At 47.3% G+C, this 27229-nt stretch overlaps 1 protein-coding gene across 2 annotated transcripts in view; it reads left to right on the top strand.

Moving 5' to 3' along the window:
- Positions 1-26446, top strand: part of Hs3st3b1 (heparan sulfate (glucosamine) 3-O-sulfotransferase 3B1) — a 37592-nt gene extending 11146 nt beyond the window's left edge. The window contains exon 2 of one of the 2 annotated variants that reach the window (NM_018805.2): positions 21394-26446. In NM_018805.2, the coding sequence (NP_061275.2) occupies positions 21394-22012 (619 nt within the window). In that variant the 3' untranslated portion in view covers positions 22013-26446. Of the gene's footprint in view, positions 1-21371 lie in introns of both variants that reach the window. The other variant, XM_030246160.1, reaches the window with a different exon arrangement.
- Positions 26447-27229: the final 783 nt, after the last annotated feature.

The raw sequence follows: 27229 nt of genomic DNA, 5'->3' as shown, positions 1-27229 counted from the left end.
ATCCTGTTGGCTGGTCCTTGCCTAGCTTTGCATGCTTATCTCGTTTCTCGCCCTCTAAAGTTCCATGTCTGTTTGGGGGACATTTGATGCCCCTCTTCTATTTCCTTGGGACCTGGGAGGAAGTCGGGCAGTAGTTACAGGGTTGACTTACTGTCAGTCATGCCTAGGCGATACTTCTAATGCCTGTCTGCCATTCCTTTGTGATTCTCCCCAGCAAGGTTTGACCATCTAGCCTGGACTGAGCAGTAAGTGGGCACTAAGAAAGTAAGTGAGCTGAGGGTTTTCTGTCTGCATCCTCAGGGAGCTCACCGTATTGGCTAAGGCCGATTTCCTGAGAAGTATATGCAGCAAAGAGAGATGCAGCAGGCCCAAGCAAAAGACCCTGCTGAGTTGAGCTTTGAAGGGTACTGAGTTTGTTGACTGATCATTTAAGAAACTGATAAGGTGTTCAGGGCAGAGGAAAAGGCCTGAGAGTCATGGTTGGTTGGAGCACACAGGAAGTCAGAGTTCAGGCATGAGACGGATCTGGAGGCAGGAGAGAGAAGCCTTCATTTTACCTGTCAGAGGGAGCTTTCAGGCCACCAGGTTCGTCTGTGTCAAGGATTGTCATGGGATTTGCTTGAGCTGTACATCTGAATTGTTCATGTGTATTTATGGGAGAAATTAAATAGTTTGATATGCCAAGGCAGGGTAGACATGGAAAGGCATCCTGTGGTAGCACTAAGCATGCTGGACCAGACTTGCTCAGACATCTTGGTCAGATACTATGTCCTTCTCACAGGCGGTCAGACAAGTGTTCATATACAGCTTTTGGGTGCCCACGTGCTGGTCCGTGCATGGCTCCTTCCTTCTGGACTCTGAAGCTCTGCAGGGAAGGGCCGTACTCTAGCATCACTATCCACTCTGGATAAGCACATGGGCCATAGGCTGCTGTGGGCCTGGCTGGCAGCTTCTGGCTGTCCTTTACCCACTTGTGTGGAGCTAGGGCTCTGGCATGCCTGGGCAGGGATTCTCTGGCAGCTCATGAGCCAGGAGGCCAGTGTAGGAATGCTACATGGGCAGGGCCAACCTTCATTTTTTAGGGCTCAGACTTCTGAGACCTGGAGAAACCACATTGGCTCCCAATTGCCCTCATTCCCACATGGCTTAGGCCTGTCCCTGCCTAGACTACAGAGTAACCTGGTTCTGTCTGGAGCCTTCCACGAAGGCGAGTAGACGTGATCAAAACTGCTGATCAGCCCTGGCTTAGAACTGTGCCCTCCCCATATCCAGTGTACTGAGGTTATAGGACACCCCAGTGAAGGTGCAGCTCCTGGGTAGGGCTGCCTCCACCCCCCCCCCCCCCCAGAGCACAGCCACCCACTCACTCATTTTTAGTTATTTTTAGGATTGTATATTCTTCCAGTTGCAGCTGGAAACCCAAAAACAGGCTCCTGAGGATTTTGTGTTCTGAATAAAGAACACTCGCAGGGAATGGCTGGGAGGCCTACTGTACATCTCCTTATGTAAGGAGATGAGGAAGGCCTTAGATGAGCACAGGTGACAGACAACAGTTATGAAGAGGATAGAAAGCTCATTGTTTTTCTTCTTCTAACTCTGTGGAGGGGGTTTTAGTGTGGAGTGGTGGTTAGTGCATAAGATATATTTGACACTGAAATGTGTTTTTTTGTTTGTTTTGATTTTTTTTAAAGATTTGTTTATACATACACACACACACACACACACACACACACACACACACACACACGAGTACACTGTCTCTGTCTTCAGACACACCAGAAGAGGGCATCAGACCTCATTACAGATGGTTGTGAGCCATCATCTGGTTGCTGGGAGTTGAACTCAGGACCTTGAGAAGAGCGGCCAGTGCTCTTAACAGCTGAGTCATCTCTCCAGCCCTGAAAGTGTAAAGTTTAACGTGAAACTTCACAACCTTCTGCTGTGAATGCTGTTCTAACGGAATATATGTTCATTAGGTTTTATTGATGTTGGGTCTGGTTAGCTATAGTGTGTGATTTGTTTATTTATTCTCAAGTTTTTCTTAATAATAAGCTTACGCAAAAAAAAAAACAAAAAAACCAAAAATTTGTTCTACTTGAAGCCCACGTGTCAATTGTGCTTTGACTTGGACTTAATTGGGATTTTGCCCCAGTTCTAAAACCCGCCTGCTTCTCCTTCCCCATAGAATAACTTCTGAGCTCTCTCTGTCTGAGGACTGTCATGGGGACCAGCGATGGACCCAGGAAGCAGGAAGAAGGCGTGAGGGGGTCTCAGAAGGCATTTATTTTGTTATTGGGATGCTTCCTGCTTTGGGTTTTGCTCTTTGGAGTTGCTCTTGTGTTTGGATGGGAGACGCTCTCCACCTGCACACAGCTTTAAATGGTTGTTCACAGCTGGTGCTGCCTGGAAAGTCATGAACCTTCTTCAGCAGGCTGCACTTCCTGTCCACACTGTACTTCCTGTGACTGCTCTGGGATCCAGGCAACTTCCTGTTTCCACCACCATATCTTTCTTGCCCTGATAGATTGTATCTCTCCGAAACTACAACCCACAGAAGTACTTTCTCCCTTCAGTTTGTTCGGGGTATTTTTTAATCACAGCCACAAAACTAAGACAGATGCAGTTTGATATACTTGGCAGTGTATCGGGCACTTGCTTTTTGTTTGTCCTGACTAGCACGCTTTTGCCAATAGTTGAGGTGAGGGTTCCCGCCTCACCTCATCCTATCATGATGATGTTGTTGTGCCTTTCCCTCAGTAGAACTGTGCCTTGTTAAGTCCTTCCTCTCTCAGGGTGCTTCTTATCAAGTGTTTGGTCACAATGATGAATGACTAATAAGTGCTATCCTGTGTTTCCATGCCCGTGCCCCAAGTATTTCATCCCGGAAGCCAAAGTTACAATTCTGTTGAACAGTTTTCAGCAAGGACTGCTTTTGCTGGTGAGCAGAAAAGATGGCGCCTAGAATCAAAGGCCATTGCTAGAGCGCCTTCATGATGAGGGAGAGGGTATACATCCTCAAAGTGACTGCTGGTTGTTGGGGTGGAGTCTGTCATTAAAGGAAAGCCCTGTAATTAGAAATTCTACTTCCAAGAGAGACCTGCAGCTGGAGCAGCTGCAGACTCTCCACACAGCATTCCTGGGTGCTGAAGAGGGGGATGCTGGAGCCAGGGTACCCATTCGGCAGTCAATGGGTGGGCCTGTAGGTAGCCATCTGTCTGAGGATGTGGTCAACCCCCTCCCCGTTCCAGGGGCCAGGGATGAGGGCTATATGGCCGATTCTATCCTCATTGGCTCCTTATTTCCAACCAACCCCACCCTTTTGGTTGGTTCTTTCTTTCTTTCTCTCTTTCTTTCTTTCTCTCTTTCTTTCTTTCTCTCTTTCTTTCTTTCTTTCTTTCTTTCTTTCTTTCTTTCTTTCTTTCTTTCTTTCTTTCTTTCTTTCTGATCTCAACACATTTCATTTTTGTTTCCCTCAATGTCAAACTTCTTCCTGAGCATTGAACCCGGGTCCTTGTACATGCTAGCCAAGTATACTGTAGGCATGAGCCATCAACCTCAGGCCTCAGTTGCCAAACGTCATTAAGATGGTCAACTCTAGCAAAGACGGTGTAGTGCACACCTAAACTCCCAGCACTTGGCAAGCAAGCAGGAGGATCTCGGCTTGAGGCTACTTAGTACAACCTCTATCTCAAAACACAGCAGCAACAACAAAACACCCTCTTCATTCTTTTGCACAGTGTAAACTGTGTTGCTGTGCCCTTTTATCTGACCACCAAAGGAGAGGCTGGGTCAGGGGATAAGAAATTATAGAGACCTAGCCAGTGGCTGGGGTCCCCCCCCCCTTCCCATCACTGACTCAACAGACAAATCCACTGTCTGGTTTATAGCTAGGCTAATTTAATTTTCAGCTCAGAGGCCACCCCCCTGCCCATTTGGTGGTAATCTCAGATGGTTAATGAGCTAGAAGGAGAGCCAGCCTATGGGATGGCCTTTCACTCCTTGCCTCAGTGACTTAGCAGGCCTGATTTATTAGCCGTTTGTTCCTGGTGTGAGTGGGCCCAGGCAGTCTGACACAGCTTCCTGACTCTCCCCTCTTCTAAAGACCCACTGAGCTCTGGCTTCTGGCCTTAGCTTTTGGACCTCTCTCTTCCTTTCACAGCTGGGGTTGAGTGGAAGGGAGGAGAGCCTAGGACACAGAGAGCCTCAGGCCACCTCCTCTGCCCAGCCAGCCTGCCTGGCCTGTGAAACTCCTCCAGCTCTTTATTTCGGAAGCATTTGTCCCCAGCCAAGCCAGCATTGAGCAATTCTGGCCTGAAATTCGGTCTCAACATTTGGGCAAGTGCTTTCCTTCTGTAGGACTGCGATACACTTGAGAAAAGACTGAAAGCCTGCTCTGTAAAGTGGGCTCGTCGGAGCTGGGGAAGGCAAAGAAGTGGGCTTTTAGCTTTGTGACTACTGACTTTAGAGACGGTTTCACTTCTGCTTCCTAAATTAATCTGCTTCCCTCACACACAATGGTTCGTTATGCCATCACACGCTTTGTGTCAACCAACATCTGAGTACACTTATCACCTGGATGGTATCTGGGACCCTCTGAGGCCTTGTGGGACTCTAGTTACATAGGTAGCTTGTTAATAACCAACCCCTGTTGTACGTCCATACCACCTCATATATGTGGTTCATATCAAATTTGAAACCAGACCTTTTCAGGTTTGACTGGCAGGCAGGGAGGACAGAGACCGAACTCTTTCCAAAGGAGGTTGGTGATAATGGATGGGTCAGAGAGCAATGGTGATGATATTTGCACATGTTGATCCCATAGGCTGGCTTCCCTTCTAGCTCCTTAACCATCTGAGATTACCACCACGTGGGGGTGGGCGGTGGGGATGGCCCATCTGAGAACCATAGCCTCGGGATGGACATGACCCTAGAAATTCAGCTGTCTAGAGTCTGCGTTCCTGCTTCCCTATTGCCCTATATAAATCTTGGGGTCCAGAGGCTTCTCCTCCCTAAGCTACTTTGCCCCCTCCTTTTAATGTAAAGCACCAGAGGGTCCCCTTGTGTCTCCATCCTTTGCTTGCTCCATCTGCAGGGCTCCGTGGTAACATGGCTGACGTAGGGCAAGGCTGCCTCTTCCTTACCAGAGGCAAGCTGCTGTGGTTCTGTAGCGGGGACTTTGAGCATCGTGCAGGTCGGTGTCCTGGAGGTTTGGCTGAACCGCTTAGACCCCACCCTTTCAAAGTTTAATGAAAGACAATGAACGGCCTCAACCTCACAGCCAATATCGGAGAATGAGCTGAACCCATGGGCCCCATGGGATGGGATCAGAAAACCCAGACGATACCATCATCTCTGTCCACTCTGGCCTGTTAGCACCTTGAGCAGGCTCGTGGCCAGCTGGTGGGCTGGCATCGGGAGCTCTTACCCTGTGTCTGTGCACTCCTGAAGCTGAGGGCCAGCTTCCACTTATTTGCTGCACAGAGGACTCTTAGCTTTCTCAGGGTCTGTGACTCCTAAACACTGAGGTACTGTCCCGTGGCACGGGATTCCGTTGCTATTGTTTGTTTCTTTGCATTTTTTGCTCCCTGCCCAGCGCCACCCCCAACTCCACATGCTTTTGTCCAGCAAGAGTCTTGCCGTGTGGCACAGCTCAGGATTTCCTCCAACTTGCCTTGCAGGTTCCAGACATACTTCACTATACATGGCTGCGTGTACTTCTTGCTTACTGTAATATTTAATGAGTCTCATTTCTGTTCTTCTGACAGGATCTTCAGTGGCTGTGACTTTCCCTCTGTGATGTCCGGTACCCTCAAACCATGAACAACACCAGACCTTTCCTTCTTCTTTAACCTGCTCTTGCCGAGCGTATTGCTACAGCAACAATGAAGGCACAACTAAGCCAGGGCCTTGTGGAGCTAGGGCCCATGCTGGATAAGGAGGCTGGGAGCAGGGCCTCTTCATATTGTGCTTGGTCCCAGGCTGTCTGTCACTTGGGAGTCTTGGCACCTCTGAATGACAAGTTACTCTGCATTTAGCAAACCCAGGAGAGCTTTCAGTTTGATTTGTTTCCCAAACATGCTAATAGGGCTGAGGAAAAACGGGCTCTGATCCTTTCTTTAGGTAATGTTTACTTATGGGCTTAAGTGTGTTCTCAGCCGGGGACTTGGGAGTGGATTTCCAGGGGAGAGAAGTTAGATCTGGCTTTGTCAGACTCCAGAGAACCCAGAGGCTCAGTGGCGCCTCTCTGAGGGAGGCAATCACTGGCTTACAGGGTCAATACCTGGCTCACACCAGGCGTCCCCCTACCCCACTCTCCACCCCCCACCCTTACCATGGCCAAATGTCTTAGCAGCAGCTTGATAGACTAGAATCTTAAACAGCACTGGTTTGCTGTCCATTTCTGTCTAGGCTTACTTGTGGGTTGAGACCCTGAATCTTCTTGGTTTTTGATCTTTCTTAAATGAACCCCCCACCCCCTCAAAACTTCTGGGGAAGTGGGAGGGGACTGTTCCTTAGGTGGATCAGAGCACACACAGGTGCCACATCAGTTTCCTTAGGCCTTCCTCTTAGCTTTCCTCTTGCCAGCTTTCCCCTCTTTCAAAGTCATTTTTGAGTGTGTTGATTTTCACTCCTATTGACTCCCCACCCCTGTCTTCAGACACACAGCATTTCATTTATTTTGATATATCTTTCTGGGTAGGTCCACAAAGTGTTCTGTGTGTGTGTGTGTGTGTGTGTGTGTGTGTCTAAATACATATATAAAATATGACATTGAAAGAAGAAAGAATCAACCACATTTGGTGCCTCTTATGTGACTGTATCTTTTCAGCATTCATGAATAACTGAGCAGCAGTTATTCAAGTTCAGAGTCCTGCTGTGGAGAACAGCTCAGGATTATCTCCAACTTGAAATCCTCCTGCCTCCGGTTTTACACACACCACCACCACTACCACCACACCACCACCACCATGCTTGGCTGCACACCATTCTTGCTTGCTGTTATATTTAATGAGCCTCGTTTCTGTTCTTCCCAGACAGGAGTTCCAGGGCCATGACTTCCCCCTCTATGATGGATGCCTGTCTGGGCAAAAGAAAGGATGACTGTTCTGGTGTAGAGATGGGAGTCTGGCGCCACACACACACACACACACACACACACACACACACAAAACTAAATATCAAAGTTCATCCAACTTTATTGTTCTAGGGTAATAAAAGGGAAAGAAGGATGAAAGGAGAGAAAAGAGGTAGGAAAAGAGGAAGGACTGCCACTCCTTTCCAGTTGGACAGACCAAGATCACGTTAAGGGTTTTTATCTCACATCATTAGTGAAGGCAACAGACAAGTCTTACTGCTTTAAGGGAAAAAAGCCAAGAGAATTTGTGCGTTTCCTTCTTGGAAGGGGATGTTGACATAAATTTACAAATGGATGATGAACCTTGACATAGAGAGGCGAGAAGGAAGGAAGATCTGTGGACCTTGGACCAGAAAAGCTTGAGCTACATCTCCACGTTCATGATTTCCAGAACTCCCAAATCACCGAGTCTCTAATCTTGACAGTGCATAGCTTTCCAGTGGAGACATCTCTTAATGTTTTCTTATTATTCCAAACACGTTTCTGAACTTCTGTATTGATTTATTTAAAACTAGTCTTTGGCAGACCCATGGAATTGATAACTGGTTAAGACCTCAAATCGTTTTGAAGTCCTCTCCGTGTGTCTCCTCCTGAGGTAGCACTTCATGGCACTCATCTCCTGCGTGGTGTGACTTCTCATTCCATCTGTGGCCAAAGGCAGGCTCTACCTGCCTCTCGCTCGTTTGCTTACTCTTCCTTTCTCTAGCAGTCATCCACTTTTGTCAGTGTGCAAAGAAGACACAGCCGGGTCCCTGAGGACTAGTCATAGTGGACCCATAAAGGTTATGGTGAGGCTCACATGCTTGCTGGGAAGAGAGCGGTTACTAAAGTCAGCAAGGGTTGCATTCAGATTTATTACCTTGTTCCTGGAGGTGGACGGTCTCTGGGGATTAAAGAACATCAGGATGCCTTGAAGAAACAGCTCTTAGTTAGGCTGAACGGTTGGAGAGAAAACTACCAAAGAAACTTCATCACTCGCTTGGAGGAAGCATTTGAAAATCATGCTTAAAGCACCATGAAAGGCTTACAAGGTTTTGAGATTTGTCACTCAAGAAGATGTCTGTCATCAAGGATGGGCAGGGTGGGTAAGGGCATCCTCAGCCTGCCTCCCAATATGGACGGGAAGTAAGAGACAGTTTGTTTTCTGAGCCTGCTGGGGTAGGGTAATGTTCTCAGGTGATCTCAGCTCCTGGATGGCTAAAGCAGGAGGATGAAGTTCTGAGCCAGTGTGGGACAAGATCCTGTCACTGAGAGTGGGAGGGATGCCAAAGAGAGGGAGCAGGAGAGAGAGGTGGGGGAAAGGGAGAGAGGGAGGGAGGGAGGGAAGGAGAGAGAGAAGCTGTTCCTTTTTTAGAAATAAATAGGAGTTATGAACAACAACAGAAATTCAGGTTGCCTCCATTGGCATAGATTACCATCAAAATGGTTACATATGCTTTTATAGTCATAGAACAAACACTGTCACAGATCAGTATGTTTCCAGATTCACTCATGGGGACATCAGCACAAAGGCAGCTGTAGGAGGAGTCTGCTATCGATCTGATAGATTGGTGGCATCTGGGGGTGTGCTACACTAATACATTCTATAGGTTTTAACTGATAGTCAGGAGAATGTCAGTTTGAGTATAGAGGTGAGAGGTAAATGGCTATTAGAATAAAGATAGCCCAAGATTGTTTCAGCTTTTAATCTGTGACAGTTCAACTTCTCACACACCAAGGTTCAAGTCAGTCAGTCTCCAATCTCCAACATAAGCGTGGCTTTTTACCGGGAACTTAGTTTCACCCTTTTGGGCTAAATCCATTAGAGGCTTCCAGAAGTCGTCTTACTAACTCATCTCCCATGGAGGGCATAGTGCTTAAATGTTAGCCTGCTTCTTCTCTTGCTGCTGGTCCTGTCAGACGTCTTGACTATCTCAGCCTGCCATTGCCTGACGGATGCCTGGGCATGCAACCCCATGTTACAAACAACTGAGACAGATAGTGCATCCTGTGGCTGCTCACCAGAGCCATCTTCCTCACTGTCACTAACCGTTGTATTTTATGGGTTTGAACCAGAGGCCGTAGCTTATTACCAGCCAACACTCGAGGGCTGCTCGCTCATGCCCCACAAGCGGCCTAGATCTTCTGATCTCAGAGCACATTTGTTCTTTGCTTTTGATTGACATTCAAGCCTGGGACCTTCTTAATGTCGATGGCCTCTTAATGTAATTGTGTCACTTAATGTAATGGGAGTGGTGATACATAAACGTGACATCGTTGAGAGTTGGAGGCTGAGCCCCCATGATAATTTATCCTTCCAGGTTGCCCTCAATTCTCTTTACATGTCTGCCCCGTGACCTTCCGTTCTGTGCACTAAGCATAGCTCGCTGCTTGCTTTTTGACGCCTTGACAGCTTTCGAGTGCTTGCTGGTAGTTTGCTGACTTCCTTTCTGATCCTTATTTAGAAGATTGACATCTTTAAAATCCTCAGTGCAATTAAAGCACAAAGCAAAATATGAAAGTTTGTAAGATGTAGTAAAATATTGTGCTCTCAGACATACAGGTTTGGGTCTGGAGAGATGATGCAGCAGCTCGGAGCAGGGGGTGTTGTTCCAGAGGACTGAGTTCAGTTCGCATTACCCACATGCTGGCACATATCTGTAATTCCATTCCCGGGAAGGTCCAATATACCTTTCCTCCAAGGCAGGAAAGTGGTACTCAGTCATATATGCAGGCAAAATACCCAGATTAATACAATAAGAAAGAAATAAAAAAAACCAAACAAACCTATATAGGTTTAAAAAGAAGTTGCCGGGCTAGTTTTCAGTGAGACTTGTGCAAGGCAAATGGCTAATCTCTTGTCATTCTTAGTCCCCTTGGTAACTGTGTAACCATACTTGATTTCCTTGTTGTGTCTACTTTTGTTCCCTTGGAGTGGGAAGGGTGAGGAGGCTTTCTTAGAACACAAAGGATGCTGGAGATTTTTATCTGAGGATTCACCAGTCAGGCAACACCACCTGAAAAGTTTCCATAGGCTACAGTAACCGCGACGGAACATAGTCAGATCCTGTGCGATATTTACCGATTGCTTCGGCCACCAATGAAATATACCAGGCCAAATGGAGTCTGTAGAGATCTGTTGCTTATTCGTGGCTGACTATAACTATGAAAAAGTGAGCCTAGACAGTATGGGGAGCCCTTTTCTCCTGCTGAAGGCTGACCCTGGAAGCTTCTAATCAATAACAAAAGTGGTCCCCACACCCACCCAGGGGGAGCTGTGCTGGGGTTTCCAACTGCTGTTAAGCTAAGGGTTACCACCCCCTCCTCCATCAGCTTTAAGCCATCCAGGAAACACACTGAGAGAAGATGGGCAAAATGAGGGACAGCAGCTGGTCCTTGGTCCTTGTCAGCAGTGCTTCCAAGTTCACAGCTCCTGAGTTGCTGTGTTAGAAGTACTTCTTTAATTTTTAAAAATATTTTTGGGTCCTTTAAAATCTGTGACAAGAGGATTGGACTGCATCCTCCTTATCCTTGAACCTGCCTTCCTTGGAGAGTGTCAGTGGATAAACAGAAAGGGGCAGGTGAGGGAGGGTTACTCGCTGAGCAGAGGAGGGCGGGGCAGGGTGCTGGATTATCCATTCTCTCCTATTTAATTCCGGGGGGGGGGGCGGGGAGCGGCAAGGGCTGGGGGGTGGGTGTGGGGGGAAGGCAGTGCACTGATGGCTTGGATCATGATTTTTCACCAGCCTCTGGAGGACCTGTCTCCATGCTCTTGTCTGCTGCCTCATCCTGGGTCCTGTCTCAGTTATCTTTGTGCCCTTGGTGGGCCGCAGAAGAGAGTGTATGCAGTGAGAGGGGATGCAGGGAATCAGGACTCTTAAACAAGACATTGAACTTGAGAACTGAACCTGTGCAGTGTCTGCTCCCTCACCCCGGAGCTAGGAATCAGCAGAAGGAATGAGAGCAGACAGACCAACCTCTCCCATCCTTGAAAGACTTCTGTTGCTTTTCAAAGCTCATTCACTTTCAAACTATGTTGGAGGAGGAGGAGGAGGAGGAGGAGGAGGAGGAGGAGGAGGAGGAGGAGGAGGGAAAGGAGAAAGGAAGGAAGTAAGTTAAGTAAATGGAAGGACAAACATTTCTGTTTCACAGAAGTGAAAAAAAAAATATCCCGCAAGATCTGGACCACTTCTCTTTGTACTTCAACCAAACAGCTTACAGTCAGGTGCCTAGGTTAAGGCATATTTGACACTGGACTCGCCCTGATTACGTATCCTGAGGTCTGTGCTCTGCCCCTGAGGAGCATCTTGTAAGTGTTCACCATCAAGTGCGGATGGTTCCTACTTATCTTCCAGTGGCTCTGTCCAACTTAATGCTGGCTACAGGGGAAGGTAATTGTAAGGGTTGCTTTACACAACCTGTAAGCTGATCTGTTAACTCTATTAAAAAGTTAGTGTATTGTTGTTGTTGTTGTTGTTGCTTATGTGTAGGTGCCCGCATGTTCCTGCTTGTGTTGTTGTGAGGACAACTTCTGGGACTCAGTTCTCTCCTTCTACCTTCCGCTCTGGGAACCAAACTCAGGTCATGGAGTTTGGGAGCAAATGCTTTCACCTTCTGAGTGGTTTCACTGGTTCAAATGCATTTATTTGTATTCATTGGAAAAACTGAGTCCAAGGCTTGGTATGGTTGGTTCAAGGTCCCAGTCTGATGCAAGGCAGGATGGGAACAGAAGTCCAGGCTTTCTTAGGCTAGTGGGCCACTGTGTAGAGAATGGCTTTTTGACCCTCCCTGAATTTTTGGAGACAGATGGGGTGGGGTCTTACTCGTCATTTTCCATTGGCTCTTGAGTGAGTCTGTATACACACACACACACACACACACACACACACACACACACACACAGAGTAAACTGCCTAAGCCTGGATCCAGTATGAAGGTGAAGGCACAGGGCTGGATCTGCACTCCTGACTCTTGGGACCAATCATCTTGTGGTGGGACTCTACAAGTAGGATTCTGGACCATTCAGTTCTTTCTGGAACTCCAGCTGCCCTCCCCACTGTCTGGGCCTCCTTTTTTGCTTTTGCTTCTGCTTTCTACAAAGTCTGCCTGCCAGAAAAACTTCTGCCTTTCTAATGATTTTAAGGTTTCTTTTCTTTTCCAGGAACCGGGGGCACAGATCCCTCAAATTTCGCAAGATTTGTCCTTCTCAGGCCTCGGTGAGGCGCAGTAAACAGAAGCAGGGAGCTTGGAGCTGGAACACAAAAGCCCATTAGCTTTTCACTCCCCCCACCCCCCAAGGCCCAGCCCCTTCCCGGAACAGGAACCACCCCCTTTGTGAGCCGGGCCTAAGACCCAGGCAAAGGCCTGGAGGAGAGGGGGCTCCAGCTGCCTGGGCAGTGAGATGCTCATTCGCTCCCCACCTCCCAGCATTGAAAAGCTTTTATTTTCAGAGCAGCATTGAAACTCCAGGACAATGGAGGCCAAATCCTTGGGCAGCGGTTGGGGCCAGGACGGGGGAGGCAGCCTTTGTCATGTCTCTTCTTTCCAACCCATTACCTTAAAAAAGAAAAAGAAAGAAAGAAAGAATGAAAAGAGAAAGGACCGAAAGGACCCATGAACTCTTTAAGAATCGTGACATCACTTCCGCCAGACCTGAAATCTAGACTATTTACAGTTTCATTTGAAATTAGTTTAAACTCTCCCAAAGGAGTGCTTTGATATGCAAACATCTCCCCAAAGGGAGACAGTTACTTATGGAGATGTGGCCCTTTGAAGGGGCTCAGTGTTGGTGGGCTCCAGGCCTCTGAGGAAGTGAGAAGACCCAGATGAAGGCCCACACTGACAACTGATAGCATGGTCCTCCTCTACCAAATGGAGTCCCCTGGGAAGAAGGAGGAGTGTGCCATAAAGGAGAAGCTATCTCGGTTGATCTTGGTTCCGCTTACACTTCTCGCTCTCTAGCCTGCAGTCCCAGCTCACACAGGCTAACTCCCATCCCCGCTTCTTTTCCCAGTCCCGGCTGCGAACTGTCTTCCTACAGAACGGGACAAGGGAGGAACTGCTGTTCCCTCACTCCTGACTCACTGTGACTTACCGCATCACCAGGTGCAAACACAGCAGAGAAGTTGGGGTTGCCAGGCAGGCTTTCAGTGGGTTTTAGCGCGCATGCCTGCTACTGCTCTGCACAGCCTGTGATGAGGACTCTACTGCCTTAGTGCACTGTGTCTGCCTGGAGCTCCAGTTGCCTGCTGCTGCCCCAACACTCCTGCTTGGTTGGCAGCTGCTAGGGCTTTCGGTAGCTTACCCCAGTAGAGGGAAGTTAAGTTACAGGGGCTGTGCCTGCCTTTGTCACTGACCTGCTACAGGCCTAAAGGCAATAAGGGCCCAGGGACCATGATACAAAACCTCTGGGATAATGAGCCAAACGACCCTTTCTTCCCTGGAAGTGGTTTCTCTCAGGTAATTCGTCACAGCAATGGAAAGCTGGCTAGGATTTCCCATACCCCACTGTTAGTGTCCTAGGAAGGGCTTTCTGCCCTGGGACACATCCCACATACTCATCCCCCCCCTCCCGAGATCGCAGTACATTTTCAACTCCACTACTAGTGTTTATGAGTTTACCAAATGCTCAAAAAAAAAAAAAAAAAAAGACACTTGGTTTACTTTCCCACATTGGATGGCAGCTTCCTCATTGCTGAGACCTGCCCCTGACTGTACAGATTCCAGGGAGCTGTTTTTTTTTTCTTTGGAAGGGATGTGGAACACAGTCTTCCTAGAAACCTTGGTTCTTCTGCCCTGTGACTGAATTGTCAGAGGCTTCTGGGAAATGCTACAGCTGGTGGGTCATCACAGTTTCCTGGCCTGGGCCTTGAGGTTTTGGTCAGTATTGTGGAACCGAAGGGGCAGAACCATTTAGCTCCTTCCTCAGGCTAACTTAACAGATGTGGAATCCAAGGCCTGAGAATTTGGGAATATAGCCAAGGGGTCATGCCGATTGGAAGTGAAGAGACTCACATCACAACTTTATTTCAATGCTTCAGAAACGATACCAATTTAACGAAATCTCTAAGTATTGAGTGACTGTTTTCTCATTTTACCCGTATTTTCCCTGGAATGGCATCAAAACAAGGACTTGTCAGCCTTTGGCCCTGTATTAGGGGAGGTGCCAAGCCTTGGTGGCCAAGGGCAACAGAGGGAGCTTGGGTGCGTCAGGGCTGTTCTGTCCTGATTGTAATGGTGGTGCTTAGACTGTGCACCTGCCACTGGGCTTAGTCCTGGGCATGAATGTAAGTTTTTTGTTGTTGTTTTGTTTTGTTTTTTCGAGACAGGGTTTCTCTGTATAGCCCTGGCTGTCCTGGAACTCACTTTGTAGACCAGGCTGGCCTCGAACTCAGAAATCCGCCTGCCTCTGCCTCCCAAGAGCTGGGATTAAAGGCGTGCACCACCATGCCTGGCATGAATGTAAGTTTAAAGTGTAAAACTTTTAAAAGAAGAAAAAGTTCCCTTTGGCATTCAGAAAACTTGGAGTATTTCCATGACTTGGTAGGAAGTGATCATCTATGGAAGAGGAAGAGGGCTTCATAGCCCCTGATTGCTCAGCTCCTCTCTGCAGACTGAAGACCAGACCTCCCCGCACCAGCCTTGTCTCTCTCTGAATGTCATTAACGCCGCACATCAGCTGTTTTGTGTGACAGTTGCTGTGCTGAGCTACAGCGAGGGGGTTACACACCCATTTTAATAATCTTCCTTTTCGCCGCATTGTTATCCCATTCAAATAGTAAATTCAGTTGCTGGATGGTCAGACTCTGGGTGTTGCTAAAGGGGGTGGGATGAGAACAAAGAAAGAAAAGCAGGGCAGTGTTTAGAACCAGGGAAATCGGAGGCTGTGTGGAACTCCTCTGGTCCATTCCTCATTTTTCATTCCCCCAGGCTTCAGTTTTTAACCACCCACTCCCAACAGAGTTTAGGAGTTCTACTAGGGCTGGGGATATTGCTAGTGAACTGGGAACCTCTTTCCCAGGAAACGTAGCAGCAGTGATAGACTCCGCCTTTGTACTGAGTTCTCCAGTCTTCAGACAAAGGCACGGAGGAGTTGATACCCTGACCCCAGGCTGGTCATCACCTTTCTCTTCTTGCCTGGATAATAGAGAGGAAGACCCAAGTCTGCCCATGCAGGCCTGTAAATGCAGTGACTTTGGAAGCTGAGGCAGGAGGATCACGAGTTCAAGACAAGACTGGGAGACTTGTGTCTGTATCAAAATAAAAAGAGGATTTAGAGTACAGGTCAGTGATGAGAACTTAAACTAGCATAGGCAAGATCCTGGGCTCAGTGTCTAACATCTAGCATCACCACCAATAGAGGGACAGTGGAACCAGCTCAACAGCCTTTCCTCCCTTCTCCTTCTCTCTCTCTCTCTCTCTCTCTCTCTCTCTCTCTCTCTCTCTCTCTCTCTCTCTCCCTCTCTTTGGTGGGCTGCTGTACTGGCCTCCTACTGGAAACAGTTTTCCTGCCTCTGCTACCCAAGTACTGGGATTCTAGGCATGTGCCACAATGCCCAGCTCTGGTAGCCAATTCCTGCATTCATTTTAATACTGTGGAACTTTAAAAAAAAATACAGGGTTCAAACCACCAGCTCTGAGCAAAGCACGAAGTGCTGCGATGGAGAGTTTGCTCTTTCTTCGGTTTGGCACTGTGTGAGCCGACTCTGGGCAATGGAAAGAGACATACCCGTTGGTTTCTCTTGGTCCCACGAATAAGGATGTACTTCGTTGGCTGCAGTTTTAGTTTGCCTCATTATAATTTACTCATAGTCAGATCTGGGAGGGAGAGGGAGAGAGGAGAGAGCACTGTTGAAGACAGAACACCCTTCACTTCTGTTTGCAGTAAGTCACACTGTATTTGTCTGTTCTTGTCTGAGACCTTGTCTGACCACCAGGAGCACAACCTCATGCTTGTGAGGTACGATGGGAGCTGAGAGAGTGTGGCCGGCCCTCCGTTCTCCTGACCTCTAGGACTTGGACCCAAATAGTCTTAGACTCACCAAATGACTTGTATTTCTGCTCACAATATTGTGCCCTATGCACACTTAGAAACAAAAGATTTATTTCACTTTATGTGTGTGTGTGTCCACAGAGGCTAGAAGAATGTATTGGATCCCCTAAAGCTGGAGTTACAGGCAGTTGAGAGCTGCCTCCTGGTGCAGGCGGTGGGACTCAAACTCAGTCCTCTCCAGGACATCGCACACTCTGGACTACTGAACTGTCCATCTCCACAGCCTCCTCTCCCCACATTTTTTTTTTTTTTGAAGACGGGATCATATGATAAACTCAGATAGGCCTGGAATTCACTATGGAGCTGAAGCAGGCCTCAGTCTGTAGGTCCTGAGTGTGTGCCTCCCTCTTACCTTCATAGTAGCCCTAAAATCCACGCAGCACCTCTGCTTAGGTGCATGCAAATGCCAGTGGGGGAGGGGAATAACCCAATGTGCAAGATAGAGTCCAAGGCCAAGGATGCCCCATCCTGTCTGCACAGGAGAATCATTAAAGAGTCCTGTGCTGGAGCCGTGCCCAGGCAGGGCCTGGTTCATTCAGTCTGTCTGGGTGGAGCCCAGACATTTAGTCCTCGTTAAACCACCCTCCATGGTTCTAATGTGCACCCAGAGGTAAACTTGGCCAGCAATGAGATACACATGACTTTCTTGTAAATATTCCCACAAGGTCAAAGGCCTCCGTGACCCTCTAAGCCGAGCTGGCCTTCAGAGTGCTGCTTTGAGATCTAGCTCTTTTAGGCATACGGTGTTCCTGGAAGTTCATGGGCATTTCTACGCCCTAAGATATGGTGACACGCCTCCCTCGCTCTGCAGGTTTCACCTTTCTGCTCACTGTCACTTCTGTTTCTGTTCTGTGATTCCCAGACAGTGTCTCTCAGGCCATTCTAAGGGACCTTTGCGTCTGTGATCTATGTATGAGTAGTGTCTCTTTTTCTTATCCTTGAACTGAGATAGCCTGTGCCTTCAGCTTCCCAAGCACTTATTCCTGATGTGTGCCAGGTGTTTGTGCTCTCGGAGAGGAGAAGTCTATTTTCCCACCTAGGTGACAAAGAGGAGAGGAGGGGCTGAGCCAGTGGTGCAGGAGGGCAGGGGCTGTCTGGACTCATTGGTGATTTTCCAAGCACCGTAAATCGCAGGTAACAATGGGAATATGTGAACCAAAGAGGCTTTTTTTTTTGTTTCGAAATCTGACTCCTATTTGAGCAATTATGATCAGCAGTGATCTGATTGGGACTTAAGTATCTACCATTAAGATCATAATCTCTGAGCTAGAGGTATTTAACCTGTGAGCACACAGGTGTCTAAAGAAAGACACGCTAAGCTCTGTGCACTCTTCGACTTGCTCAGACACAGGGATCGCTGAAAAGGAGACATCCCAATGGGTGGGAAGAGATGCACCAGAGGTCTCAGCTCTGTGACCTGGGCATCACCCTCTCTGCTTTCGACTCAGCTTCTTCATCAGTAAATTGGGGATTACATACCTACCTCAAAGGCCTGTGGCGAGGGATTAAATCAGATAATGCATGTGAAAGTTCCTTTGTGAGCCTCCAAAGCACAGTATAATTATTAGCTGTGACTATCCATTTGAGAAACTGGCTTTCGTAATGAACAGCTCAATTACCCCATGGGATGTGCTTTTGTGGGGGCCAACTTGGGGCCTCAGCCGCCTCTGAGATGTCTGGGATGGGCAGGCAGCCTGCTCAAGAGGGAAGGTCTTGCCCTTGGCTGCAAGCTTGTCCTTTCTCCTCTGACCCTACTGTTGAGCTCAGAGAAGTTATGGAGTGTGTGTGTGTGTGTGTGTGTGTGTAATGCCTGGAAAGCCAAACTTGGTTTTGGAACCCACTGATGGGATTGGGGTGACGGGAATGGATAGCGCTAAGTAGAAGGAAGGGACTAATCTGCAAGCACCTGGAAAGTTCCATGCAAGGAATTCTGTATATTCTTAGGTGGTGCTGTTCCCTGCTTGGTGAGAAAAGGTTCAGTGCTTGACCAAATTTGAGTCAGGCCTCTGAGCCTTCACTTACCCGTTGCTGTATATGTTGGAGATCAATGCCTGGTCTTTCAGATCTCAGAGCCTGATAGAGATTTGAAGTCTGAAGTCTACAGAGGGGGTTCTGGAGGTGTTTAGTGGTGGAGAAGACAGAGACACATCCCTGACTACCTACTGTCTGCATCCATCTCACTGGAGACAGCAGCCTCAGATTCTCACAGTCTCAGAAGTAGGGATTGAGTCTCACGGTCTCAGAAGAAGGTCCCCTGGCTCCGTGATTTTAGCAACTATCAAAGTCCTGTAGCTCGAGGAGTGTCCTATTTGGTATGTCTGGAGACAGGGTTTCCCCCAGTCAATGTTATATAATGCTCTAGCAAAGTAGCAAGTGTTCGGGCACAGTAAGTACCTATAACTTTGGGACTTTGTAACATATCTACTGTTCCTTTTTACTGGTCTTGTGTGGCTTCTGATTCACAAATGACTCGATATTTTTATTCAGTTACCGCCAGACCCTCTTTGGGGATGCTGGGGTTGAAAGAAGGATGTGGAGCCAGGCACACTGAGATCAGGTCCTTGTATCTATTGCCCTCTGTGGAAAGAGCTGTTTGAGTGACCAGTGGTCTGTGTGAAGATACTCTTGCTCTGTCTTGCCAAGATCTTGGCAGAAGGTGCTGGGTACCATTTTCCAGGTGCCGGTAAGGTACTGATCCAGGCACCAAGACCAGCTTCCCAGTTTCCTAAAACCTTATCAGAGCAGACACCATCCTTGCTGTCTGTGTTCAGCTGAGGAAATTGTCAAACAGATGGGCAGGTCATCCATTCAGGGCTACACACACTATAATACATACTGGTCTTGAGAGCTGGCAGACAGACTTCAAAGTCTATGTTAAGTCAAAGTGAATCTCTGAAGACAGACATCCTCTTCTCTACACCCATTCCCAGTGGCTGTAGCCACCCAGGGTTGAGGTACTGGATTGCCTCTCAACATGGCCATATTGCTTTTATTTTGAGTCTGAATTTCTTATAAGCTGCCCGGTTGCAGAGAGCTCAGCACAGAGAAGTAACCCAGCCCATGTCTGAGCTGACCCGTTTTCTAGAGACATGCTAAGTAAGCTGAGAGCTGGAACTCCTTAATCCTTGATTACCTTAGCCTGATGGCCTAGCTGCTACCGTATACTAAGTGAACAAAGTGGGTTAATCTGGCTTTAGCACCCAGCGGGCCTGTGAGGAGCTTCCTCTAAGCCTGGCAAAGTGTGCTTGTGTGCAACTCTCAGTGGGCTTGTCCTGGAACGAGCTGCCCTCTCCAGGAAACCAAACTTTCTGTCTTGTGTAATAAAGTTTATGTTGTCACTTCTAAAAAATGTGCTCTGATTACCGCCTCAGGCAACATGATGGCTCGAAATTAGACATTTGGAATGTTCTACTGAGAAGGATATATTTACCAAAACAGCAACAGCAACAACAAAAAGATGTGACAGCTGTCTCTCTTTTTATTTTAGCTTTGTGCTCTGGCAAAAATCAGTCAGATAGTACCTACTTCTTTAATGCTTAACTTTTAATATTCAATTCTTTTATATAGTGAAACTGTTAAGAATCATATACCCGGGATAATAACGAGGACAGAGTGATGTTATCAGGCAGGCATCAGTCATGCCTGCTCTCAGCCTATTGATCACTGATGGTTTAGATTTTCATGAAACCCCCATGAGGTAGCTATTACTTTCTCCAGATGAGGAGAAGGCAACCCCCTCCCAACTCCCAAATCAAGGTAACAAGCCACAGGGAGGAGCTGACTAGGCCAGACCTCCAGACCCACATCCTTCCAAGTGTTAAGCTAAAGCCCTGCGGCTCTGAAATATTCCTTTAGTTCTCCAGGAACTCAGCAGAGAGATGGAATTATTCTGCTTTTGCACATTAGGGTGCCAAAGCTCAGAGATGTTAATAACGCATCTTCTGGTCACACAGCTGTGACTCAGTAGAGAGGGATTCCCAGTCCAGCCCACTCCTACTGTGAGATGCCAGGGGAACACTGTTAGCAGCGTGCGTGCGTGTGCGTGCACATGCATGCGTGTACACATGGCTTCTGCCTTCATGGAGCCTTTTAAGAGCTATCCATACATCTGGACACCTCACTGTAGTAGGATGTGCCACTCAGATCCTCTCTCTCCATGTCCTTCAGTTTGTCAACCGCAGAGATGTTGCAGAACCTTAACTCCGAGGCATGTCTGTATGTCATATTCACATTCTCGTCTGCCACCCCCACCCTCAGCCCCACCCCACCCAAGGTTTCCTGCTTCTGTTTCTCCCATGTTTCCCTTTGCTGGTCTTTGCCTGGTACTGTTTCTACTTCCTAGAGCTTCTTTATCCAGTTTACTGAAGGTGGCCTCACGTGGACTGACAGGCCCCCACTTACCCACAGGGTCACAGCAGTCATCCCACAGTCACGGAACAGAATCTCTGGAATAACACAAACTACTACACTTCCTCCTCCACCAGCCTTCTGTTTTCACAGCTTGTAGTCAAGGTGCCTCCCCACATCACTGATTAATGTAGTCAACATGACTGTCATTTACCAATGACCAAAAAACCCAGACCAAACCCCATGGCCTTATAGTGACTGTTTTTGGTAAAATTCAATCAGCTGGTAGATATCTTGAAATGAGTTTTCCCTAATGGAATCTAAGATATTTTCGGAAGCTCCCGCGCGCGCGCACACACAATGTTTGAGAGTTTAGTTTCACTTGGTATGTTTCTGTTTGTGCCCATTTTGTGTAGCTTTTAGGTAATGACTGCTTGGTTGCTTTTTGAACATTTTGTCAAGTCACATTTCTGGTGCCCAAGACCATTTGGGCTTGGTGGACATGGGAAGGACAGGGAACCTGAGTTCGCGGTGCCATTTCTGAGCAAAGACCCAATCAAGGGCTGTGTGGGGTCATGTGAAGCTTAGGGAGTTTTAGGGAGAGGCAACGCCTACACCAGCGCCTCAAAGTAACTGGTCTTGCTCTTCTGCCTACGAGGAAGGAGATTCAGCTGGGAGCTATTTGGCCTTCAAGTCGGGGGGGGGGGGGGTGCAGAGTATTAATGCATCCTAACACTAAAATCCTGTTGCTTTTTTTTTTTGTTTGTTTTTTTTAAAAAGGCCTCACTAATAAGAGGGAACCGAGTTATATGTGATAGTGAGCTCAGAAGCTAAAGAAACTCCACTTTCTAACTCCAGATTGCTGCTTTGTCTTCGGCAGAGACTTGATGCCCAGAACCCTCAAGGGACAGATCACCATGGAGAAGACGCCCAGCTACTTTGTGACCCGGGAGGCACCCGCGCGCATCTCGGCCATGTCCAAGGACACCAAGCTCATCGTGGTGGTGCGCGACCCGGTGACCAGGGCCATCTCGGACTACACGCAGACGCTGTCCAAGCGGCCGGACATCCCCAGCTTCGAGAGCCTGACGTTCCGCAACCGCAGCGCGGGCCTCATAGACACGTCCTGGAGCGCCATCCAGATCGGCCTGTACGCCAAGCACCTGGAGCCCTGGCTGCGCCACTTCCCGCTCGGCCAGATGCTCTTCGTGAGCGGGGAGCGGCTGGTCAGCGACCCGGCCGGCGAGCTGCGCCGCGTGCAGGATTTCCTGGGCCTCAAGCGCATCATCACCGACAAGCACTTCTACTTCAACCAGACCAAGGGCTTCCCGTGCCTCAAGAAGGCGGAGGGCAGCGGCAAGCCGCACTGCCTGGGCAAGACTAAGGGCCGCGCGCACCCCACCATCGCGCGCGAGGTGCTGCGGCAGCTGCGTGACTTTTACCGGCCCTTCAACCGCAAGTTCTACCAGATGACCGGCCGCGACTTCGGCTGGGACTGAGTCTCCCCTCGCAGCTTATCTATTGAGAGAGAGTATATGTATGTAAAATGTACAGAAATCTATTTTATAATAATTTATTTTTAATTCACGAGCAATTAATTCACTAAGCTGCCTAGCCACAATCTGCAGAGAGTTCGAATCACGGTCTGTTAACATTCCAGAGTGTTTAACTCCGATGTTTTGTTCTGTCCCTCACAATCGATGGTGCTTCCATGTTCTCTTCCCCCTCTCCCCACTGTATTTAAGAAGAAGAAAAGCACAACTTGAGAATTTTTGTTACGGGTATTCAGCCTTCAGTCACCTTGGGTCTTCCACCTGCTATCTCCTTGGGTCTTGGCTGCCTCAGCTGGGTGTGGTATTTTCTTGCCTGGATACCCTCCCGGAAGCACTGAGCTGCCTCAGTGTGCTGTAGTCGGAAGGTGGAATTCACTTAAGCAGTTCATTACCCTCAGTGACATAGCACCTAGGTGCATTTCTCCCGCCTCCCTTACAGGGATGTCCTTATGACCCCGACTCCCCTCCTCCTCCTCTACCCTCCGTCCATTATTCAGCTGGAAGTGTATGCAAACACTTGATCCCTTTCCCAGGTCCCATGTGTCAGAGGCTTGGGTGCTGCTTTAAAAAAAAAATGTGACATCTCCTTTGCATAAGAGGGTGCCACACTCCTTTCTTCAGTCAGACAGTCATGCTATGACACACCAAAGAGTCTCCCAGGATTCCATACATAGGCAGCAGCACAAGCCTAGGATGCTGGATGTTGAGGCCCACAGGGGTCAGATGGATCTCTTGACATTCAGCATTTATAGAAGTGTTGCTCTGTGTAGACCCACCTAGTGTTGGGCAGGAAGCTCATGGCCTCAGTAGAGAGATCTGGCAAGCAGCCCAGCAGAGGAAGAGGGTGCCCAGCATGCCAGCCAAAAGCCTCTGAGTTTCTAGCCCATCCCAGAGATTATGAAATGGTCTAGGCAGTGTCCACAGCAGGCTTTGAAGGATGGGCCTATTGGGCCCAGGCTGGGAAAGCTGGCTGCGTGCGGTACTCGAATCTGACTCTTGTGCAGCGTCCTCTGAGGTAGTGGAGTCTTAGCAGAGAAGTCCCCAGCTTTGCTGCTAATATGTAGATGGTACTCCCTGTGCCTCTGTGTTGGGAGGACACTGGAGGGTCCTTTGGCTAGTTAGTGGCAGTTGGATAACTGTACTTAGATGACATCATGATATATTCAGTTAATCTTCAGTTTCTTAAACCAGAAGGCTTCTACCCCCCAAAGGATTGGTGTCTGAGTTAGACTTTCATCAAGAATGAGTAGATGGTTGAAATGACTGCATTGTGATCTTTGCAGAGGCTTTTTTTTTTTTTTTTTGGATACTTTTTGGGCTAACTTGACAGGATAAGCAAAGTTACATGGAAAGAGAAGATATACTGTCTTTAGAAACTAGTGAGAGAGGTGTCTCTAGGGATATTTTGATAACCAAATTTGTGGTTTTCTACAAGTTATAGCCCAGCATGAATTAGCTCATTCTGGGCCACAAAATGGTCCCTGGGCTATATTCATCCTTTAGCTGTTACATCCATTTCTTCCCTCTTTTCTTTTTTCTTCTGCAGAGCTGGGGGTAGAATCCTGGGCCTATTGCACACTAGGCAAACACTGAGCCACATTCCCCAGCCCATTTCACAGTCATTTGCTCATTTTCTTCTGTCCATACTCAGCACGGTGTACATTGAGGCCAACCCCACACTGTCAGCAGAATCCCCTGGCTGGCAGGTGTGTGGAGACGCCTGCACGCAAGGTGCTCACCCGCCTGTGCTTTTCTGTGCAGAAGGCTGTTTGACATCAGAACAAGGCTCACTCCCCTCACGTACAGCAGAACCTTGCTCCCAGCCAGAGGCAGTTGTCAAAGGCCTTCACCAAGGCTTGCTGGCTGCTCCCGGAGTCTGATGTGACACATGAAGTAGAAGAGCAAAAAGAGTTCAGAGAATGGTACATAGCCAAGTGGGGGAAGGGAGGGGAGAGATGTGTGAGCCTTCCTGTTCTCTTTCCAAGCTGGACACCTTTTTGTTTTTTTAAATTCAGTCGTTTATTTTTTTTAATTATTATTATTATTATTTGCTTGAGAATATAACAAAAACAAGACATACTGAGGTAGAAGGAAGTCATTTAGTCATGAACACTGAAGTGAGTTAGGAGTCTGTTCTGGGTCAAATCCTTGGATCTGAGCAGATGTCGATAATTAGTGGTGATGGAGCAGGGTGAGGTTTTCAGTGTTAGTCAAATAAATCAAACAACATGTGCACCTCTTTGGTCAGGCTCCACTGCTTGTAGTCCCTGGATGATTGGATGCTGCATCTGCCCAAGATGCCGCTCCATCATCATGTGATAGTCGTTACACACAGGGCCTCTTCTCGGAGGAGTTAGGGAACATGGAGAATTAAGCCTTAGGTCTGTCTCTTCCTTCACTGGCCATCTGCAAGCCCACTGAGTGTCACTTCTGAGCTGCTAGGCTGCTAGGAGACAGACACCAGTTCATGTCCTGGCAGTTTGTCCTGCTACATGTTTGGTATTTTTTAAATTTTTTAATTTTTTCTCCAGTTTATAGGAAAGCTATGGCATATTCCTGGTGTACTTTATTTCTGAAAAGTTTCATTTCTTTCCTTGTTTGAAAACAAAAAAGAAAAGTTTTTTTTCCCCCCGTGTTTGTTTGTTTTTTTTTTTGAATTCCTATCCATGGAAAGCCTTCTCTCTGGGGATGTTTGCATGTAGGTCTGTGCTCGTTTACTCTGTAGCACCTACAAAGGTAACTTCAGGCAGAGTGACTATGGAATAAAGTCTGCATTGAGTGGTGGAGAGATGTTCTGGGGGGAGGGGACTCTTGGGGAGTTCTTCTCAGTGATGAATGCACTTCAGTCTTTGGGAGAAACCCAGGTGTAGATCATGCCTGGCTGCTCTCCTAAGAACCGAAAATGGAGGCTCCAACAAGTCAGTGAGAATCAGAGGTGTTGATGTGGGCGCTGGGGGGTCAGTTCTCTTTTCAGTTTTCCATACAAATGGTTAATGAATTTTGAAGGTGTGGTTAGTTTTTTATTTCATTTTTATAACATTAATTTATGACTTGAGTTTCATTCAGCCCAGTAATCAAAAGTGCTGTGCAAATTCTCGCAGTATGTCTTCTATAACGTGGATGTTAGAATAGCCAATATGTACAAAAAAGAATTAAATCAAGTATTTTGTCCTATGTATAACACAAATTAATTTTACACAGAGAAAGATGTTTCTAGGAAAATGAAATTCTGGTAATTCATACTTTTTCTTTGTATGAACAAATAAAATATATTTTACCAACATGTGAGTATGTTCCTATTTTGCTATGTACATCGGTTGGAAAATTTAATATTGATATTTTTATATTTTGAAATATCTATTGATATTTTTCAATAACTTGTCAGGTGTGGCATATTTACACACTGTCAAAGGCAGGTAGATTTTTTTTGGGAGGGGGAACTTCTTTGTTGTTTGTGTTTTTGAGACAGTCTTACACTGTAGCATAGGCTGGCTTCAAACTAACAGCGTTCCTGTGTCAGTCTCCTGAGTGCTGGAATTACAGGCTCTGCTGATTTTTCAGCCTAATTTGTTATTACATTAAAATAACTCTGTTTAGGGTGTGTGTGTGTGTGCACATGTGTGTGCTGTGTGTGTGTACCTGTAATATCTGATTCCTATCATGTAGTCTCAGGGTTGAACACAGGTCATCAGAATTGGTAGCAAGCACCCTTCCTTACCCACTGAGCCATCTTGCCAGCACTGATTGTTCATATTTTTAAAAAGTGAAGTAACAGAAGCCAATTGATCCGTAAGTATTGTGGATGGATTTTTCTCGTAAATGGCTGTGAAAGCCAGAGTGTAGGAGCCCTGTGCTCTGGAGAGAGCTTCTACCACCCACCACGTATTACCCAAATACTCAGGATCCTACCAGCTACTGAGGCCACTGTGTGCATGGGCTTTCGGAACCAAGGTGGATAGGAGTGGGCAGCCACAGATACTATGACAGTGTGGGGAGGGTATGCTGCATGGCCGGTGAAATCGCGCTGTTTCCTTCTCATATCTGCTGCGTGTGCTCATGGCAAAGTGGGACCTTTATCTGTGAGGAAAAGGCAGACTGGACAAGACAATGCAGATCTCCAGTTTTTCCAAAACCACCATAGATTTCTTCCCGACACAGCATAGCATCTGCATGATTACAGGTTTTTACATTTAAAACAAAACAAAAAAAAATTCCAACCGATTCTTATTGCACTTAAGTTTTTAAAACAAAAACCTGTTTTATTTTCCCAGATCCAGAAGTTTGCCTGTTGCACCAACCTTGCTTCAGGGTAGCCTTCGTGTGTGCAGAGCCTTCTGTCTGTAGCATGCGAACACAAATGTGTATCCCAGGCGCTGTGCTGGCTCAGCAAGGATCCGTCTTACATGCAATTGCTGTTTAAGCAAAATGACTAATCAAACCAGAGCTGTCTGGCAAGGTGGTTTTCTGTAGGTGGATTGTTCTCAGGAAAAAACAAAACAAAACAAAAAACCAAAACTGTAGGCAGTTCACACTGATGTTATTAGTATTGTTTGCAAATAACAGATTCAGGGACTCCAACTTAGGAGTATACTTAGGGACTTTGACCCAAGAATTGAGAGAGGAGACTGTCAAAATGGCTTTAGGGCAGGGAAGAACTGCAGTTCTCAGAACATGGGCAGTCATCCTTGCTTCTCTAAGAATAAAAGTCACAGTGAAACCAGTTTTTCTTCCTTCACAAAACCTAAATACTAAACCCAGAAATGACCCCTTGGCAACATTAGATTTGCTTAGTTTCTCCTTCTGTCTTTGATCAAGACATAGAATTGACGGCCTTCAAAGTTACAGCTTCCCCAGATGTGATACTCAAGTGTAGTTACAAAAGAAAAATCTTAATTTAATAAACCCTGTTATGTTTGCTTGATTGTGTGTGTGTTTGTGTGTGTGTATACAGCTCAGAGTCCAACTTGAAGAAGTTCTCTCCTTCTACCACATGGGCCCTAGAGATAGAGTGCTGAAGTAAAACTATAGATTTGAAGTCAGCATGGACACTACCAAGCAAATGTCTGCTCCCAAGCGTGTAATAAAGCATGTGAAAAATAACATTAATTTCTGAATAGGCTGTGGCAGAAGCCCCATTAGTCTTGGTTGGGCTCACTATTGGCA

The sequence above is a fragment of the Mus musculus genome, chromosome 11, assembly GCF_000001635.26.
Source record: "Mus musculus strain C57BL/6J chromosome 11, GRCm38.p6 C57BL/6J".
NCBI lineage: Eukaryota > Metazoa > Chordata > Mammalia > Rodentia > Muridae > Mus > Mus musculus.
Note: the sequence above shows the minus strand (reverse complement) of the source record. Positions and strands in the feature narration are given on the sequence as shown.